Source organism: Gadus macrocephalus, chromosome 16, assembly GCF_031168955.1.
Source record: "Gadus macrocephalus chromosome 16, ASM3116895v1".
Lineage (NCBI taxonomy): Eukaryota > Metazoa > Chordata > Actinopteri > Gadiformes > Gadidae > Gadus > Gadus macrocephalus.
The window spans coordinates 27,882,265-27,903,074 of record NC_082397.1 but is presented as its reverse complement, the minus strand read 5'-3'; the positions used below and the strand labels follow the sequence as shown (position 1 = coordinate 27,903,074).

Genomic DNA, 20,810 nt, shown 5'->3' with positions numbered 1-20,810 from the left:
TGTTATGGGTGTAGTTAAATGTGTGTACCGACGAAGACACCGTTCCATCCGCTCCAGGACCAACAGACTGACCAACAGCCTCTATCCACAGGCTGTCAGACTGCTGAACGAACAACCTGTGCCCCGCACCCCCCAACCCACCCCCAACCCCTCGGTCACATAACTCCCACTATAATTCCCACTCAATAACTGTGAACTGGACTGCATTGCTGCACTGTAAACTATTTTCTATCTATTACAGGACTGCAGCCCCCTCCCCCATCCTTACCACTCATCCGATACACTCACACATCACATTAACTAGGGCTGGGTATTGCCAGGTACCTCACAATTAAATTAGATTCTTTAGGTCTTCATTAGATTCGATTTCGATTCGAAATTGATCCAATTGCTTAGATATCGATTCAATAATTAATGTAGATGACAAAAATACCTAAATATTATTTAGAATTAACCATTTCATAATATTTTAACCATTTCATTGTGCTTTAACTAGCAAAAAGGGAATACACCATTGTATAGTATTGTTCCTGAGCTAAACTTGCAGCATAAAAGTAATAATCATAACATGGACAAATGTAAAAGGGAATGTAAATTTAGGCATACTCGCTTCTAGATTACAATGACTGAGTATGCTTCTTTTTTTTTTTTTTTTTTTTTTTTTTTTTATGGAAATAATCGATTTCAAAAAAATGTTGAATCGAAATTGAAACGAGAACAAATAAATTGCAGTGCATTGATGAATCGGTATTTTTACCCATCCCCAACAATAACTTGACTGGACTTGCATTGCTGCATTCTCATTCTCTTTCCTCTCACACATTGTAGCTATAACTGGACTGTTGACATTTCAACTGCACTAGCACTATTGCAATAATTATTTATTATTAATATATGTATATACTATAGCATATGGGAGATCTATCTTTATATTGGGTAATGTAATGCTCTAAACATCATTTCGGGGTTAATTTGTTAGGCTGTTAAGTGTGCTTAATGTGTACGGGTGTAGTCAAGTGTGTTAGAGGTGTAGTTAAGTGTGTTTAACATTTCCAGGGGGAAGTTAACAGTGTGTTCGTGTTGTGAGTGTAGTCAAGTGTGTTTAATGTGTTGTGGGTGTAGTTAACTGTGTACTGACTCTGTTTAGGGTGGAGGAGGGCCTGATGGAGATCGCCCAGCTGAAGGAGAGAGAGCTGAGAGGTCACATGGAGATCTACAGCCTGAAGGTACCGACACTTGACTGGGCCTGAGTACTCCTTCAGTCCGGAGCAGCCCAGTCAGGGTGGACACTGAATAATATTACAGGGCTGTAACGATACGCGTATCGAAACCGAAATTGCGACACTCAAAGCCACAAACCTGTCTCGCGGTGTGAGAAGGCAGAAGCGCAATATGCCCTTTCTAACTCTCCGGTCAAATTGTCCGATTGAAATTTGCTAATAATTTGTCTAAATAATAGTCTGCTGACAGCGCCCCCTCCTATCGATGACGTAAGTATGCGACGAGATGCCCTCTCTGTGATGACGGGACTCTCTAACGCCTCGTGCCCACTGCACCGTCAGTCAACGGACGTGGGAAGGCGTGGCTGACGGATGGGGGAGTAGTCTTTGCAGAGGCATCCGTCAGCCAATCAAATCGCTTCGCCGGGTTCTTCCCGCTTCTTCCTGCTTGTTGCGAGGCAAGATGACCCGCTTTCCCGCTTTCCAGTATCGTCAGAGCCCGAGTCGCGTCACAGTGCTTACATTTGCATACGCGATCTGATTGGATGACGGAACCGTCGCTGCCGAAAAAGTTGAACATTTTTCAACTTTCTGACGGTGGCGAACGCTCCAACTGAACGGACGGATCCACAATGCATTGCGCTTCCGTCCCCATTCAAAGTCAATGGGCAACGGTCAACTGACGGAGGTAGTGGGCACGGGGCGTAAATCGACGCCACTTCGACCTGGGCGGGACTTTACGTCCTACGTCACTCGCTATGGGTGTGCATGTGTGCGCGTAGCAGTCACTCGCGATGGGTGTGCATGTGAGAAAGGTTTTGGCTTTTAGTGTCTATGGGTTGGTAATAACGGTTCTGATGATTTTTCTGATGGAAAAGTGGTCTTTTATTTCCATAATCTTTGTTCAGTGAACGCGTAAACCCGTTTGTTAGTTAGCAGTTAAACAAAATGCGATCTCTTTGTTTACAGTTACCAACGACCAACGTTTAAAGACTGATGATTGGGGGTTCGATTCCCTAGTGATGCAAGGTTTTTTCTTTCATTTTGGACTGCACACACATCGCGAGTGAAGGATACTCGCACAATGTACACACATCACTGTCTTTACAATTTCTAGGCAACCGAAGTTTGAAGATTGTCAAGTGGTTAACTCTTGAACTAAGACCTGATGGGTTAGTGGTCAGAGAACAACTCATTGATGCGGGGAGAAGGGGTTAGATTCCTTAAAGGCACCCAGTGCAACTTTCGAGGCTTAAAAATAAACATTCAATTTCTAGTCTTTTTTACACGTAGTAAGTTTCAATAACTCCATACCATTACATACCGACATTTAAGCAGCAAAGATGAGACGTCGTTGTGTGGTGAGAACTGATACAAAATCGATAACAACAACAATGCCGCCATTTTCTTTATTTTTTGTAACCTACAATAAATAAAGCAGGCTTCCAGTCAATGGAAAAATGGCTTCTCCCCACCGGCGATTGTTGTTGTTTACGATTTTCTATCAGTTCTCACCACACAACGACGTCTCATCTTTGCTCCTTGAAAGTCGATATGTAATGGTATGGAGTTATTGAAACTTACTACGTGTAAAAAAGACTAGAAATTGAATGTTTATTTTTCATTGAATGTTTACATAAAGTTGCACTGTGTGCCTTTAATGAAGCTAGCTTTTTTCTTTCATATTGGACTGGATGTTTGTATGCCATTTTGCGTAACTTGTAGTTTATGATGAAGAAATGTTACTGGGGTTAAGGTTAGGGTAAGGGTAAGACACAAAGTGTTTTTGCAACACAATATTTCTTACAATAACAAAGTTCAAAGTTTTGATGACTCCAGTAGGAAACTTAAGATACCTAGAGAAATGCCTGAGTGCTCACAAAACATCAACAAGTCAGCAGTGTGGTACAGGGTGATCATTTCTGATATACAGTACAAAAGCTGAAACTATTAGCCAGGAGTGGGAAAGATGCAGACGCAGACGTGGGAAGCAATAAGACACACCAACACACAGTTGCCTGTTGCAAAGTGGTTCAGAGTTTAATAGAAATAGTTAGGGTTAGCTGGTATGGCGTTATCTGGTATGGCTACTCTAATGTTAGCTTAGTTCGTGTTGTTTCGTCATGTCATTTGTTGAAATATAGCCTATCATCACAGACTGTAGGAATGTCACCCACCCTCCATCGCGTACGACACTGACGCTCGTAATCCAGTGTAGTGCAAGGGAGTTCGTGCACAGATCCCTGAGACAAACGGCTACGCGCACACATGCACACCCATAGCGAGTGACGTAGGACGTAAAGTCCCGCCCAGGTCGAAGTGGCGTCGATTTAGAGAGTCCCCTGTGATGACAGCTCTCCGTGGCTACGGAGGATTGCATCTCTCCACAGCCGTCGTCCTCATATGCGATATGAACGACATTTATCCAGAGTGGGCCAAGCGCGAAAAAAATTGCCTGTGTGATCCTGTCTCTATTGTTTTGTGTGATTTGACTGGCAGTTTGTCTGCTTATAGGTCGGAATGAAGCGGCCACCGATTATTGACCGGATGGGTACTTTATTCTACCGGACTCGTTCGCTTCTTCACTAGACACACGCGCTACCGCTCGCTCTCCTCGCTCGTCCACTCACTCGCTTACGTCATTCACACACGCATACGCACACTGCCATTCTCGCGCACACACATATGGTGCTCGTAACACTATGCCCCGTTATTGCTACGTTCATGTTAGACGTTCATGTTTTTCCCCATCTATTGAAAGTTAGGCTATTAAACATGTTGCATTCTATACGGCCTGATTATGTCATTATTTAAGCTACATAGCCTAATAAGAAGCGCTAATAAGGATATTTGACTAAACCAACCAACCAGTTCAGGGTTTTTGCCTACCAGCAAAAAGTATCCTCCAACTGCAATCTTTGGTTATTTCTTTATTAATTTAGCTATACTTTAATAGTATTCTTTCTGTTCTCCCTGTTCAAATCTGTTCAGTATTCCAAATTATTTGTTATTAAATGTTACATTAAGTTAATTGGTATATAAGTGTTGTTTGAATAAAATGCTTTTAAATTAAAAAAAATCGTGGGATGTATTGAACCGTGGGTCAAAAATCGTGATACAAACCGAATCGTGAGTTTGTGTATTGTTACAGCCCTAGTGGTTACGATGCTTTAGTTGACGTTCTCTCTCTCTCTCGCTCTCGCTCTCTCTCTCTCTTTCCCCCCCCCTTCTGCCCCTAGGGGGCGGTAGAGAGAGAGAAGCTGGACAGACAGAGAGCAAATGAGGAGGCTGTGGAGGCTGGAGAAGCTTTACAGAAGGTGCCCCCCACGTGCACTGTACATGTTCCTCACTAGATATTCTACAGACCAGAGACAGTCTGCTGGTCACTAGATGTTCTACACAGCAGAGACAGTCTGCTTGTCAGTCACTAGATGTTCTTCAGACCAGAGTCGGTGTACTGTTCACTTACTAGATGTTCTCCAGACCAGAGACAGTATGGTGTTGCTGGTGTGTGATCAGAACCTAATGAAGAGACAGCTGGCTGAAACCAGGGACTCTCTGAACAAGATGGCCGCTCTCAACCAATCCCTGGTCGAGGACAAGATGGAGCTCAACACCCACATACTACAGGTACGACTACTGCCTGCCTGCCTGCCTGCCTGTCTGTCTGGTGGACACTGGGAGCTGCCCAGTACAACCAGTCTGAGTCAGTGTGTGTGTTCAAGGTGGAGGCAGAGTTGGCTGATGGACAGTGCAAGCTCCATGCTCTGAGGTCAGAGGTCACATCATTACAGAGGGATTTGAGAGTGCTGAGCCAGGACTACAACCAGCTAAAGTAAGCTATCTTTATAACTGAATCAGGACTACAACCAGATACAGTAAGCTATCTTTATAACTGACCAAGGACTACAACCAGCTAAAGTAAGCTAGCTTTATAACTGAGCCAGGAGTACAACCAGCTAAAGTAATCTAGTTTAACTCCTGAGCCAGGACTACAACCAGCTAAAGTAAGCTATCTTTATTACTGACCCAGGAATGCAACCAGCTAAAGTAAGCTAGCTTTACCCCTGAGCCAGGACTACAACCAGCTAAAGTACGATGACTGGACGGTCTTAACTGTATGCATGTTAACCGCTACCTGCTCCTAATGATCGTCTGGTAATATTCAATACAGTAATATCTTTCATCTAATTGTCCTTCATCAGATCCTAATTAATCTGATTAATCTGATTGTGATCTGATTATAATCTGATTGTGATCTGATTATAATCTGATTGTGATCTGATTCGTCTGATTGTGATCTGATTCGTCTGATTGTGATCTGATTCGTCTGATGGTGATCTGATTCATCTAATTGTGATCCGATTCATCGGATTGTGATCCAATTCATCGGATTGCGATCCGATTCATGTGATTGTGATGTGGTGTGATTCATATGATTGTGATGTGATGCTCAGGACCCATATTCAGACAGAAGAGGAGGTCCTTCTCCACCTGAGGGAGCGAGAACAAGCAATGGAGAGAGCAGGGGAGGAGAGAGAGCGAAAGCTGGTTGGTCTGATAGAGGAGAGAGAGCGAGAGGGAGAAGAACTGAAAGAGGTGAACTAAAGCTGTCACCACTAAAGCTGTCACCATGGTAACCCAGTATAACCACAACCCAATCACGCTGGTTACAGAGTATTACAACAAGGAACCATGGATTACTTTCATTTATGCACAACAATCATTATGCAAGCACCTTTACTGCACTCACCGCAGTATTAAAGTACGATTACAGTATAAACCTGGGAAGAGAAAATGATCACCGAGCGCATATCAAGTGAAGCAGCACGTGACTGTGTTCCTGCTCGCTCTGATATTGTTTCTGCTCTCTCTGATATTTTTTCTGCCTTCTCTGTTATTGTTATTTCCTCCTCTGATATTGTTTCTGCTCTCTCTGATATTGTTTCTGCTCTCTCTGATATTGTTTCTGCTCTCTCTGATATTGTTTCTGCTCTCTCTGATATTGGTTCTGCTGTCTCTGATATTGTTTCTGCTGTCTCTGATATTGGTTCTGCTCTCTCTGATATTGTTTCTGCTCTCTCTGATATTGTTTCTGCTCTCTCTGATATTGTTTCTTCTCCTCTGATATTGTTTCTGCTGCCTCTGATATTGTTTCTTCTCCTCTGATATTGTTTCTGCTGTCTCTGATATTGGTTCTGCTCTCTCTGATATTGGTTCTGCTCTCTCTGATATTGGTTCTGCTCTCTCTGATATTGGTTCTGCTCTCTCTGATATTGTTTCTGCCCTCTCTGATATTGTGTCTGCTCTCTCTGATATTGTTTCTTCTCCTCTGATATTGTTTCTGCTGTCTCTGATATTGGTTCTGCTCTCTTTGATATTGTTTCTCCTCCTCTGATATTGTTTCACCTTGCTCTGATATTGTTTTCTGCTGTCTCTCGCTATAGATAATGAGTACTTTAGGAAGTGTATGATGTTTAATGGCTACTTATCATCTTTAAAATTCATTGTGTGTGTGTGTGTGTGTGTGTGTGTGTGTGTGTGTGTGTGTGTGTGTGTGTGTGTGTGTGTGTGTGTGTGTGTGTGTGTGTGTGTGTGTGTGTGTGTGTATCTGTGTGTCTTTGTGTAGCTGTGTACCCAGCATGCCTTGGTGCGGTCTGAGCTCCAGGAGGCGTGTAGTGAGTTGTCACGGGTTACGGAGGAGAAGAGGAGAGCAGATAGAGGGAGGGAGGAGCTGCAGAGAAGGAGGGAGGAGCTGGAGAGGGAGAGACGAGACAAGCTGTCCTCTCTGGAGAGAGAGAGAGAGCTGCAAGTGGACGATCGAGAGCAGCTCAGGTATAAACACCCTCACCCTGGCTCTGACCGTCTGTCATTTGAATTGAATTGAATTAAAGACGTCTGTAATCTGTCTTTACAACATGTCAATATCCAAAGCAGTAACACCAACATAAAATTTGTCTGCCTAATCAAATATGATAAAGAGAAAATGTGTCAAATACGCCGGTCAAATATGCAATTCTATAAAAAGTTACTTCGATGTGCCATGTATATACTTGTATAAAAATTAAAGGTCCCATGGCATGCTACTTTATGGCTGCTTCAATATAGATATTAGTGGGCCGCTAACACAGTATTTGAAGACGTTCCCGAAATTCAGCCGTGGTGCAGAATTACAGCCACTACAAGCCAGTCGCACATTGAGCTTTCCCCAAACGCGCCGTTTCGGTGTCTGTAGCTTTAATGCAAATGAGGCGGAGAGGCGGGTCACGGAGGAGGGTGGGGGTGTGGGCCCTGAGCAGCTTGCAGCCACTGTATGCGCTCTGTTTACAGTGGATGTATCGCGATGGCGAGGCGCTCACAGCCGTGTTCTGTAAATATTCAGGAACACTCCGGGTGCTCCGGCGGGTGTCCTGGAGCTCTTTATCTAAATAATATCATATTGTACATAGATATCTATATTATATAATATATATTATCACGTCCAAAAGCTGTGTGCGCCTCCAGACGATATTATGAATCGATTTTGTCGGGTTCTCCGACGTCGCTGGTTCTCCCACGTCCACATCAATCTGAAGTAGACTGAACCATGACATGGAGGAGAAAGGGATTGTTGCCTGCGATTGTTGACCGCGAATGTCTCCCGCCGGAGCCTCGCTGCTGAGGGACCACCGCTTCAGCAGCGGGCAGCGCTTAAGCACCACCGGGCAGCGGGAAGCGGGGCTCAAGCGGGAGACAATCGCGGCCAACAATCCCTTTCTCCTCCATGTCGTGGTTCATGTACTTCAGGGAGACAAAGCCAAAGTTCCTTTCCCCCAATTCCTTCTCAACCACGGCTGAGATAACCCCCACTATGATTCTCGTTGTGGAAATACTAGAGACGAGAGTCCGACGTGTTATGCGCCATAACACCAACAGCAGAACGAATATCCAATTAGCAAAGAAGTGTACAACACTTGCGTTACAGTCCTGGAGCTCTATATCTAAATAATATCATATCATGCATATTATCACGGCCAAAAGCTGTGTGTGCCTCCAGACGGGAGGTTCTCCGACGTCTCTGGCTCTTCCACTTCCACATCAATCTGAAGTAAACTGAACCGCCCACTGCCGGCTGCCGGGCGGAGGTGCTTCGTGGTGGTGGTGGTTCGCGGCAGCGGGCAGCAGGGCTCCGGCGGGAGACGATCGCGGGCAACAATCCCTTTCTCCTCCATGTCGCAGTTCATGTACTTCAGGGAGTCAAAGCCAAAGTTCCTTTCCCCCAATTCCTTCTCAATCATGGCTGAGATAACCCCAACTACAGTCTCGTTGTGGAAATACCAGAGACGTCAAAGAACCGACGTGTTATGCGCCATAACACCAACAGCAGAACGGTTATCCAAATAACAAAGAAGTGTACAACACTTGCGTTACAGTGTGTGTAATCACACACACACACATACATGTGGCGCTTGCACAGTCGTAGCTCATTGTCTCATTGGCGGGCCAAATTCATTGGGCTGGCAAGTAGGGATGAGTCGGTCGCGACCGATTCATTACCACGAACGAATCCCGAACGTGAACGACAAGAACTGGTTCCCCAAAACAAGAAGAACTGGTTCTTTTATTCTTTTTTTTTAACATAAACCAAAAATATGGTCACGTAAATAAAATATACAAACGAACAGAGCTTCGTCTCCCCGCGACTTATATTGATTGAGTCTACAACGTTCTCAAAGATTCAGCCAATGAGAGGTAGCAATGGTGTTGCATGGCACCTGGGTAAACAAATGGCAAGGCGGTACCGTCGAATATGCGCGCTTTCTCTGTCTGACGTATCTTGGGTCATACCATTCGACGTGGGGCCACTCGTATATCCCCCTAAATTTTTTCGAAAATAGACTTGACCTGAGTCTTTGCTCCATTCTACGTCAATTTAAGAACCAACAAAGAAATTAAACTGCAGTTCGTATTTTTTATTTATGACCATGAAAGTTCTGTAATGCCTGAACAATGAAGAATTAAAAAGTAAAATAAAATTATAAATGTAAAACCATGAATGAAATATAGAGAGTAAGCAAGTGGTATAAATATTGGTGGGACGTTCAGTTATACTATATAGTATATCTTCTCGATTTTCACTGGGGTTAGAGCCGAGAAGTGGTTTAAATTATGCTCACGGCCGTCTCGCGGGGGGGGCAGACACCAAATGACGTAATCTGACGAACGAATCAAAACGAACGAATCAAAAAAACGAATCGTTATAGTGTACTGAACTGAAAGAACTAGTTCCCGGAAAATAATCATTTTGCCCATCCCTACTGGCAAGGCAGAGAAAGGGGAGGTAACTTAGCCCCTTATGACGACATATGGGGCCACATTCCAAATCAGCGCGCCTGAGCTTCCATTTTTTCAAAGGCGGGCATGATACCTAGTGCTCGTTTTACACCGAACGCATGTTTTAGCCACTGGGGGACGATAGGCAGGCTAGGGGAACTCATATTAATGTTAGGAAACCTCCACAAATTAGATTTTCATGCCATGGGACCTTCAAGTAGTTTTGGGCAGTTTTTTGCAATTGTGGTTCAAGCAGGTTTGAATAGCCTACAATAGTAGACAATACAGTATAATATACACTCTCGCTCTCGCTCTCTCTCTCTCACTCGCTCTCTCCCCCCCCCTCTCTCTCCCCCGTCTCTCCCTTTCTCTCTCTCTCCCTCTCATTGTGCAGGTGTACGTTGGTGTCTCTCCACCAGCAGCTGAGGGACCATCAGCAGCAGGTGTCTGTGTTGGAGATGGACAGACAGCAGCTCCTCACTCAGACACTCACCCTGCAGCAGACTAAAGACACCCTGCAAGGTTTGTCTGCTGCCTGTCTGTCTTCTGCCCTGTCTGTCTGCTGCCCTGTCTGTCTGATGACCTGTCTGGCTGTTGACCTGTCTGTCTGCTGAATTGTCCGTCTGCTGCCCTGTCTGTCTGATGACCTATCTGTCTGTTGACCTGTCTTTCTGTTAGAGCTGTAGCGATGCGTCGATGATGTCGACGCGTCGACGTCAAAAATTCGTCGACGTCAAATTTCTCCGTCGACGATTTTCGACGGAGAAATGGACGAAAGTCACAATAAAGGAAAATGTCCGCGCACGAAATCATCAAAGGTATGGAAATACTTCAAGTTAAGTCCTAAATGGAAAGGTGTAGTGATTTGCACTCTTTGCCAAATGGAGTTGGCATATCACAAGAGCACGACAGCAATGTTGGAGCATCTCAAACGAGAAAGTATCTCGTGCGCATGAGAAAGTATCTCGTGCGCACGAGAAAGTATCTCATGAGCATGGGGAAACATCGTGCGCATATCACTGGCAGTGTGTGTGTGTGTGTGTGTGTGTGTGTGTGTGTGTGTGTGTGTGTGTGTGTGTGTGTGTGTGTGTGTGTGTGTGTGTGTGTGTGTGTGTGTGTGTGTGTGTGTGTGTGTGTGTGTCGTCAGCGAGTAGGTGGACGAGCGAGGAGAGCGAGCGATAGCGTGCGTGTCAGTCTAGTGAAGTCATGAACGAGTCCGGTTGTGTGTAAGAATAAAATACCCAGCCTGTCAAGAATCGGTGGCCCCTTCATTCCATCATATTCCGACCTATAAGCAGACTCACTGTCGGTCAAAGTGAAGGGTCATGCCCCCGAGAGCGCATCGGACCTGGAGGGAACGTATCACCTGTGCTCCTCGGTCTGGGAGCCGACAGCAGGAAAGATGTAACTAACCATCTCGTAGTTGGAGGCGGAGCGCAAGAGAGTATGCGCACACATTTTTTTCATGTCCCTTTACGGGTTCCGTATTAAATAAAGTATATTATTAAGAATTTTTTGGTATTTATTTGAGATACATTTTATTAATCGAGAAACCGAAAAAAAAAAAAAAAAAACGTCCAATTGGTCATTAGATTAGTCGACTAATCGATAAAATAATCGCCCGATTAATCGTTTGATAAATAATCGTTTACCCCCAGCCTTACTTTCTGTTGACCTGTCTGTCTGTCTGTCTGTTGACCTGTCTGTCTGCTGAATTGTTTGTCTGCTGCCCTGTCTGTCTGCTGCACTGTCTGTCTGTTGACCCGTATGTCTGTTGACCCATCTGTCTGATGGTCTGTCTGTCTGTTGTCTGTACATCAGAGTTGTCAATATTCTCTAAACCAGCCCTGGTGTCAACGAGTTTCTGTAGTTCCTAAGCCTCAGTGGAAGCCTGGCGCCACGTGTTGGAGATGCTAGAAAACGAGAATATTTCTGCATCCGGCACGTCATGCACTAGGGCGTGGCTAGGCTCCCATGAAGCCGAAGCAAATCTCTCCTTGATGTTGCCCTGCGCCATTGACCAGTTTTCATAAGAATGAATGGGCGCCATTTTTTAATCCGCTGTCCTTTCTTTAATAGGTCCATGACTGGCTCTCAATGGAAGCTCTAAACAAAGTCTAAACTCTGGCCTAAATGTGAACCAGGGGCCTCATTAACGAAACTTCCTAACTCTGAAACCCTATCCTATCTTGAGATAGGAAGGCATTTAGGGGTTTTGATATTACAGAAGGAGATTTCCTAACTTAACTAACGAAATCCTATCTTATCTTAAAGGGACACTGTGTAAAAATGACTCCCATCTAGTGGTACAATTGTATATTGCATTCAAACTAATAGTGCTCCCTTGTTCAAAAACTACAGTGGGCAGTATGTGCCAAGAAGCGGTGTCATGACATCCAATACTATCTCATCGAGTCATTCGAGTGATGATGAGGTTCGTTATTTCAAACAAATTTCAAACTGCATTGAATCATTAGTGGAAGTATTTCAGTCATCATTCACGCTGGCTCAGAGTGAAAACGCGTTTGCATTTCCTGTACCACGTAGTGCTTTTTGTCCCTCTCGGCAGTTCATAGACCGGAAGAACATGGAAGCCTCCATGAAGCTTACCCGTCCTATGTAACTACATATTCATTATTCTTCGCTCAGGAGGATAAGTGAAATTTTTAGCAGAGATAATTTTACACCAATGAGGACTTATTTATGAATGAATACGTTGATTTTAGGTAATAAATGACTGAAAATATTACACAGTGTCCCTTTAAGATAGGAATTTAGCCATTACAAAACTATCCTAAATTAGGAATTTCTTAAGTTAGGATCACTAAGTTAGGTGGCCATACACCCTGTCCTAAATTCAAAATAACTGTTAATAACAGAAGAAAATGGTAGCAGCACTGCTAGTAGGTCTGTATGACAATGAAGACGAGGAACATTGCAACAGAAATGTGATGGCTAAAAGGCTACCGAGACGCATAATGATTAGTTACATTTGTATTTTAATTTCATTTTATCCCCTGCGAAGACATTTAATTATGAATTTGGTGGAAGAAATACTTTACTACTTCATTACTACCTCTTCTTGTTCTCTGTACCAATTCCCGCCATGATTTTTTCTGTAATGAGGCCCCAGGATTGTTTCTGCAGGAGAGATGGTGTTCTTGAAGGAGGAGGTGGAGTTGGGGAGGAGCCAGGAGGAGGAGCAGAGAGAGAGAAGGCAGGAGGAAGGAAGAAGCAGGAGGCGGCAGGTGGAGACACTTGTGGAGGAGGTGGAGGAGCTGTCCAAGATGAGGAAAGAAGGAGAGGCGGGGAGGGATAGGGAGAGAGAGGTGTGGCAGAGAGAGAGGGAGTGTCTGAGCAAAGAGCTGGGGAGGAGGGAAGCGGAGCAGTTGGTGAGCTCTACTAGGTTGGAGGAGGTTTCCACCCTGTTGAGGGAGACAGAGAGGGAGGTGGAGAGGCTACAGCATACTCAACGGCACCATGACAAACAGGTGGAGGAGGAGAGAGGGACGGTCAGCCTGTGGAGAGAGAGAGCACAGGAGGAGGAGAGACAGAGGCAGAGACTGACGGTGTTGCTCGCCCAGGCGGAGGAGAGGATGAAGAAAGGTGAGAAGGAGGTGAAGAGACAAGTGGAGGTGATGAGGAGCAGCAGAGGGGAAGAGAGAGAGAGACTCAACCTCAGCCTCCAACAGCTAAGCGAAGAAAACAAACGGCTCAACCTAACAGAGAGAGAGAGGGAGAAAGAGAGACTGGAGGAGGAGAGAGAGAGACTGGAGGAGGAGAAAGAGAGGGTGAGACTGACGGAGGAGAGAGAGAGGAAGAGAGCTGAGGAGATGACACGAGCGAGAGAGAGGGAGAGACTGGTGGAGAGAGAGAGGCAGAGAGAGATGGAGGCTTTGTGTGACCAAATCGAGAAATTGGAGAAATTGGGAGCAGAGAATGAGGTGCAGCAGTCCAGAATGATATCTGAGGAAAAGAGGAGGGAGGGATGGAGAAAAAGAGCTGAGGAGGCAGAGAAGGAGAGAGAGGAGGCGAAACGGAGGCTTTTGGAAAGAGAGCTGAGTCATGAGGAAGAGTTGAAAGCGGAAAGGAGAGTGCGTGAGGAGGCGGAGGAGAGGCTGAGGAGGGCTGAATCCCAGATGAGGACCAGAGGAGAAGAGATGGAGAGGATGAACCAACGGGTGCTTGGTCTGCAAGGAGAGCAAGTGCGTGTAGAGGGAGAGCTCCTGAGGAGGAGAGAGGAGGAGAGGGAGAGAGAGATAGACCTCCTGAGGAGCAGAGAGAGGGAGAGAGAGATAGACCTCCTGAGGAGGAGAGAGGAGGAGAAGGAGAGAGAGATAGACCTCCTGAGGAGCAGAGTGGAGGACAGGGAGAGTGAGATAGACCTCCTGAAGAGGAGAGAGGGGGAGAGGGAGAGAGAGATAGACCTCCTGAGGAGCAGAGAGGAAGAGAGAGGGAGGGAAATAGACCTCCTGAAGAGGAGAGAGGAGGAAAGGGAGAGAGAGATAGACCTCCTGAGGAGGAGAGGGGAGGAGAGGGAGAGAGAGATAGACCTCCTGAAGAGGAGCGAGGAGGAGAGAGAGATAGACCTGAAGAGGAGAGAGGGGGAGAGGGAGAGAGAGATAGACCTCCTGAGGAGCGGAGAGGAAGAGAGAGGGAGGGAAATAGACCTCCTGAGGAACAGAGAGGAGGAGAGGGAGAAAGAGATTAACCTCCTGAGGAGCAGAGAGGAGGAGAAGAAGAGTGAGACAGACCTCCTGAGGAGGAGAGAGGAGGAGAGAGGGAGGGAGTACGAGCTGAATAAGGTGAGGATGAGTGTGGTGGAGGAAGAGAGGGATGAAATGAAGAAACAGTTGGAGGAGAAAGACCGCAATCTGGAGCACCAGAGGAGTATATTGAGGGTGAAAGAGAAGGAGGTGAATACCCTGCAGGAGCAAGCCCAGCTCCTGCAGGAGGAGGTGGGGGAGGAGAGGAGAGAGAGGGAGGAGCAACAGAGAAAGCGAGAAGAGAGAGACGCAGAGCTGAGGAGCAGGCTGGCGGAGCTGGAGGACAAGCAGTCCCGGGGGAGGGAGAGGGGAGAGAGGGAGAGAGAGGAGAGAGAGAGAATCAAGGAGGAGATGAGGCAAGCTGAGGAGGAGAACAGGAGGCTGCAGGAGAAAGTGAGGAAGCTGAAAGGGGAGCGGGAGGGCCTGGGGAGGAGGCTGGAGGAGGTCGAGAGTAGGCAGCGACTGCTGCAGGAAGAGCTGGAGGAGGAGCTGAAGAGGACCAGGGAAGAGCTGAGAGGAGCAAGACACAACATGGTAGACACAAACCCACATGCGCCTCCATTGCACATGCCTTGTGGAGCTGGGGTTCTTACTGTGTGTAATTTTGTGTGTGTGTTTGTTTATGTGTTAAGGTGTCAGGTCTGGAAGTGTGGAAGGTGGAGGAGGAGAGGATGAGGAGGGGGATAAAGACTTCCCTGGAGGAGGTGGACTCCCTCAAGCACCTTCTATCAGTAGGATATTAGATCTTTATTTGATGTCATATATTTCTGATGATATTTGATCATAAATGTACAATATAATATGTATATATGTAATCTGATTAAGTATTGTAATCCATTTAACAATCCATAATTATATGGATTGTAACCCATATCATGAGGATTTGTTTAATATTTAATGTAAAAGTGATGTAAACTGTATGGCTATTGGCAACCGATCCATATCAATAGTTCTGTACATATATATGTAGATGTAGATATATTTATATAGATATACTGTACATGCAGTATATGTATATTAGGGCTGTTACCATATTAACTGTTGGGTATAATCTAGAAACCATAGCGTTCAACAATACTTGAATGTCTTCTGAATAAGCTTGGTCTATCAGTATGTACTTAGTGTATTATATCAGCAGAGGTCTCATGATGCTCTGCTCCCCAGGAGAGAACAGAGGAGGCACAGCACCTTCACAGCGCCCTGCTGGAGGGGAAGCAGGAGGTGGAGCGGGTCAAGGAGGAGACCCTCCAGGCTGCCAGGGAGGAGGTCCTCCGCCAGAGGGAGGAGATGGATAAAGAAAGAGAGGAGGAGAGAGGAGAGCTACAGGGGTTGAGGGCCAGAACAAATGCTCTGATACAGAGAAGAGGGGAGGTGAAGGAGGAACTGGAGAGGGAGATGGTGGAGAGGGAGTGGAGGACGAGGATGGAGGTTCTGGAGGAGCAGAAGAAGGGTCTGAGTGAAGAGGTGAGCATGCCAGAGGAGAAGCGAGAGAGGGACCTAAAAAACGTTAAGCAACCGAAGGAGGGAGAGAAGCCAATGGCGGACAGGAGGAGCAGGATGAGTGGAGGAACGGAGGTGGGTAATGTTTGTTCTTCTCACCCCTATAGCAGCCGGGTGTGTTAAGATGTTTGTAACACACCTCCTCTCTACCTGCCCAGGAGGACAGATGTGGAGGTCTTTCCTCTCTTTTCCAGGAGACGGAGGAGATACTCTTGGAGGACAAAGAGGAGGAGGTGAGACTTGACTTCCTAGACCTCTCGACAAAACACAAAAAATAACAAATGAATGCTCAATTAGGCCCCGTTTACACGAGGACGCTTGCGGGTAAAAACGACAAAATATTTTATCGGAAGTGCCTTTCGTTTAGACCAGGGGTCAGCAACCTGCAGCATGCAGTGCCAGTTTAACATTTTCTCGTTAATGAGTGTGCCTTATGCTACAATATCTTAAAAATTAAGCTGAATTATGATACAGCGACCAAAAACATTTCCAGAAGACCTGGAATGGTACTATTTCCATATAGTCCACAATCATGCATCAACATTTTAAATGTTTTTTTGGTTGTTATATTTGCAACATGGGCTTACAAATTATAATTGCATATGTCCCATCTTAAAACTCAGTTTTCAGAAACTCATTCAAAAACATGCACTGTGAGAAATGCAACAATATTTTAAATATTTTCTTCTATATTACTCACCACATTGGTTTAAAAACTATTAATTGATCCCATTTCAGAACACTGGTTTCTGTTACTAATTTAAACATATTTGCACTGGGAGAAAATACCCAAAACAGTATAATAAAGTGCAAAAATAAATAAATCAGTAGTAATGATTATGCTGCCATTTGTGCTGTGAATTTTTATAATAATGATAAAAAAAAAAAAGTGTTTATACATATACATAGATTATTTATTTTTTTAAGTGTGCCAATGATTATGCTGCCCCGTGCCAGTGGGGGCACGCGTGCCTAGGGTCGCCGACCCCTGGTTTAGACGGTGACGGCGTTTTTGGGGCATGAAAACGCATAAATCTGAAACCACCCTCCAGAGTGTAAAAGCTGAATACGCTCCGCCGTAGCGTTTCCGTCTACACTGCCAAGACGCAAAACTCTGCTCAGATCTGCTCACGTCGCGTGCGCGTTTACGTCACATACATGTGCCAGTACAAGGAAATAATCAAACATGTCAGATTATTTCCATGCGTCGGACCTTCAAGCTGCTCTGGCAGCTCTAACAAGCATACAGGAGTCTTTCCACGAAATGTACAGGATATGTACAGATAGTGTTACTGAACAGAGAAGGATCTTTTTGTTTTTTGCGGCAAGGATAAGAGAAGAAGGAAGATTCTACGCATGCGCTGAGACATGACGGTGTTGTGATAGTGTATCACAGCACCACCTAGCCGCCTGGCATGCATACCCAATTGAATTCCACACACTTTAGCGTGTGCACGCAGATTTCTTCCCGAAAACGCTTGTCTAAACGCGGAATAAAAAGTGAAGACGCGACGCCACTTTTGCGTCTTCTGTTCAGACCGTCATCGTGTAAACGTAGCCTTAAGATCATTCACATCATCAAGATGTGCCACAAGAACGCTTCAATGGGCGACTGCTTGCATAATAATCCCAAAATATGGTTGTGTAACTGGGCTGTCCACATCGCTGCAATGAACAGCAGCCTGAAGCTGCCCTGAAGTTGTCCCCTGAAGTTGTCCTGAAGCTGTCACCTGGAGCTGTCCCCTGAAGTTGTCCCCAAAAGCTGCCCTGAAGTTGTCACCAAAAGCTGCCCTGAAGCTGTCCCCTGAAGCTGTCCCCTGAAGCTGTTCTGAAGCTGTTCTGAAGCTGTTCTGAAGCTATGCTTAAGCTGTGCCCTGAAGCTGTCCCCTGAAGCTGTCCTGAAGCTGTGCTGAAGCTGTCCCCTGAAGCTGTGCTCTGAAGCTGTCCTGAAGCTGTGCTGAAGCTGTCCCCTGAAGCTGTCCTGAAGCTTTCCCCTGAAGCTGTGCTGAAGTTGTCCCCCAAAGCTGTCCTGAAGCTTTCCCCTGAGGCTGTCCTGAATATGTGCTGAAGTTTTCCCCTGAAGTTTTCCTGAAGCTGTCCTGAAGCTGTCCCTTGAAGCTGTCCTGAAGCTGTTCTCTGAAGCTGTCCCCTGAAGCTGTCCGGAAGCTGTCCCCTGTAGCTGTCTCTGGGGCTTTCAGTGGTGGAGACAGGGTGCTTGCACCAACGTTGGAAGCTGGTGATGCATCAGCTCTTCTGAACCCAAGCTGGAGGGAGACTGATGAAGGACAGCGCTGCACGTCAAATGATGAGAAACCAAATATCCAAACCTGATTCTCACTTGTTAGATATTCGTATCCACTCATGTCACATTGATACTGTATCGCTTGGTATGTCCCAAAAAACATGTGTGGCGACATATCAACATTTCTATAAAAATACTAATTATACTTATTAAATGTAGTATTTTAATATTGATGTTGATGTATTGTTGGATATATTTTGTTATCATATGATTGGGACTAGGTTCACAGGAGATATCTGTTGTCATTGTAACCAGGTGTACAGTAGTTATTTGCTGTTGTCATGGTGACCAGGTGTACAGTAGTTATGTGCTGTCGTGGTGACCAGGTGTACAGTAGTTATGGGTGGTTGTTATCATCGTGACCAGGTATACAGTATATGTTTTCGTCATGGTGACCAGGTGTACAGTAGTTATGTGCTGTAGTCATAGTGATGAGGTATAAAGTAGTGATGAAGTAGTGATGTATAAAGTAGTGATGTATTCTTTGTTATGGGTGGTTGTTATCATCGTGACCAGGTGTACAGTAGTTATGTGCTGTTGTCATAGTGATGAGGTATAAAGTAGTGATGTATTCTTTGCCACATCACTACTATACCAGCTGTATAGTAGTGATGTGGTGTTGTCGTGGTGACCAGGTGTATAGTAGGGATTTGCTGTTGTCATGGTGACCAGGTGCACAGTGGTGATGTGCTGTTGTCAAGGTGATCAGGTGCAAAGTAGTGATGTGCTGTTTGTCATGGTGACCAGGTGCTAAGTAGTGATGTGCTGTTGTCATGGTGACCAGGTACACAGCCGTGATGTGCTGTTGTCATGGTGACCAGGTGTACAGTAGTGATTTGCTGTTGTCATGGTGACCAGGTGTACCTGCTGACCAAGAGGACAGGGGAGCTGGCTGAGGACAGAGACAGAATCTTATCGGCTCTGGAGCAGACGGAGGCTGCTCTGATTAGCTACAAGGAGAGGGGCCTTTCCAATGAGGTGAGACCTTATCACACATAGGATTCTGCAACTAAGAAAGAACACATATCTACCCCTTCTACGTAGAGCTGGGTTTCGATTCAAATTTCAAGAATCGATTCGATTCCGATTTTTAAGTTTCAGAATCGTTTTTTTTCGATTTTCTCAGATTCCATCCGATTCGATCCGATTTTGATCTGATTTCTGATTCGATCCGGGGTTTAATGTTATTGAAAATGAAAAATGTATTTGAACCGTTTCCTTCACTTCATGACTGTGTAGAGAAGCAACATATTAAAACTAGTATTATATCAATATTAAACAGCAAATCTTACAAGTATTGGTAGTTACTGATGGCTGGAAGACTGATGAAAAGGTTAAGGGTCAATCTACCTTCAAGAAAGATAATTCAGGACAATAAATGGAGGACATCATTGAGGTGACTATATCTGCAACAGTGGATTCCTACTGGGACACTAACCAGTGCATTATTATTATGCTTGAAAATAATTAAGAATTCACCCAAAAGCGGTTGCTACCAAAAGCATTTTTATTTTAAAACTGCTCACACTTAATAAACGGAGAAGTACTGAAACTTAAAAAAAAAAAAAAAAAAAAAAAAATGTAATGAAAAAAATATAGATCTTTGGACGTACGAATCGATAATCGGTCATTAATATGCGAATCGATTAAAAATCGGAAAAATGTTCAACACAGCTCTACTTCTACGGTTATATCATGTTTCAAACTGCTAGCTTCTGCTACACACTACGGCACACTGCTAGCTACTGCTACACGCTAAAACACAATGCTCGCAACTACTGGTAACTAGAGCAGTAGAAAGGCTGAGACCCTTGGCCTCAGCAGGGAGGGAGAGGGGTATTTCAGCATATTCTACCACGGGACGCAATACTCAACACACTCATCTGCACAATCACTGACTTTGATTGAACTATCTTCATTTGGGGGCTCTTACCGGCAAACTTTTATATTTCGATTAATCATTGATTAATCACAGCATATCAGGTGTTTGATCTGATAAAGCAATGCCTTGACAGCCCTAATATCTATATTTATGCAAGCAGGATATTGACCTCGTACCAAGGGTTGCCTTGCTCCAGAGAACTGTAGCAGAGCTGGAAGTGGACCAGCGACGTCTGACAACAAGAAGCTCTCAGCTGAAACATCAGAACCATCGACTCAGGAGCCACCGGAAGGTGCTCCGCCGCAGGCTGAGAATGGTACTACACACTATGACACACTGCTAGCTACTGCTACACTCTACGAAACATTGCTAGCTACTGCTACACGCTTCTGACACACTGCTAGGTACTGCTACATGCTATGACACACTGGTGCCTACGGCTACACGCTACGACACAATGCTAGCTTTGGCTAAACGCTACGACACACTGCTAGCTACTGCTACACTCTACGACACACTGCTAGCTACTGCTACACGCTACAACACACTGCTAGCTACTGCTACATGCTTCTACACACGGCTAGCTACTGCTACATGCTACGACACACCACTAGCTACTGCTACACGCTATAAAACACTGCTACCTACGGCTACACACTACAACACACTGCTAGCTACTGCTACATGCTATCAGACAATGCTAGCTGTGGCTACACGCTACGAGACACTGCTAGCTACTGCTACACGCTTCGACACAGCTAGCTACAGCTAATTGCTACGACACACCGCTAGCTACTGCTACACGCTACAACACACTGCTAACTACT

The 20,810-nt window shown here is 45.2% G+C and overlaps 1 protein-coding gene and 1 long non-coding RNA gene across 7 annotated transcripts in view; both read left to right on the top strand.

Moving 5' to 3' along the window:
* The window catches only part of si:dkey-230p4.1 (trichohyalin), a 45,947-nt gene that overhangs the window by 20,376 nt on the left and 4,761 nt on the right, over positions 1-20,810 (top strand). For 4 of the 6 annotated variants that reach the window (XM_060074652.1, XM_060074653.1, XM_060074654.1 and 1 more), the window contains 13 exons: positions 1,148-1,226; positions 4,460-4,537; positions 4,704-4,850; positions 4,946-5,055; positions 5,678-5,819; positions 6,850-7,055; positions 9,928-10,055; positions 12,681-14,833; positions 14,932-15,030; positions 15,464-15,874; positions 15,958-16,032; positions 18,960-19,079; positions 20,141-20,299. In XM_060074652.1, coding sequence (XP_059930635.1) covers positions 1,148-1,226; positions 4,460-4,537; positions 4,704-4,850; positions 4,946-5,055; positions 5,678-5,819; positions 6,850-7,055; positions 9,928-10,055; positions 12,681-14,833; positions 14,932-15,030; positions 15,464-15,874; positions 15,958-16,032; positions 18,960-19,079; positions 20,141-20,299 — 3,907 coding nt within the window. Of the gene's footprint in view, positions 1-1,147; positions 1,227-4,459; positions 4,538-4,703; positions 4,851-4,945; positions 5,056-5,677; positions 5,820-6,849; positions 7,056-9,927; positions 10,056-12,680; positions 14,834-14,931; positions 15,031-15,463; positions 15,875-15,906; positions 16,033-18,959; positions 19,080-20,140; positions 20,300-20,810 lie in introns of those variants that run through there. The other 2 variants (XM_060074649.1, XR_009529580.1) reach the window with 2 other exon arrangements.
* On the top strand, positions 16,804-18,851 carry LOC132474163 (uncharacterized). The gene is made up of 2 exons (XR_009529601.1): positions 16,804-17,681; positions 17,741-18,851. It is a non-coding gene; the product is annotated as an uncharacterized LOC132474163 (long non-coding RNA).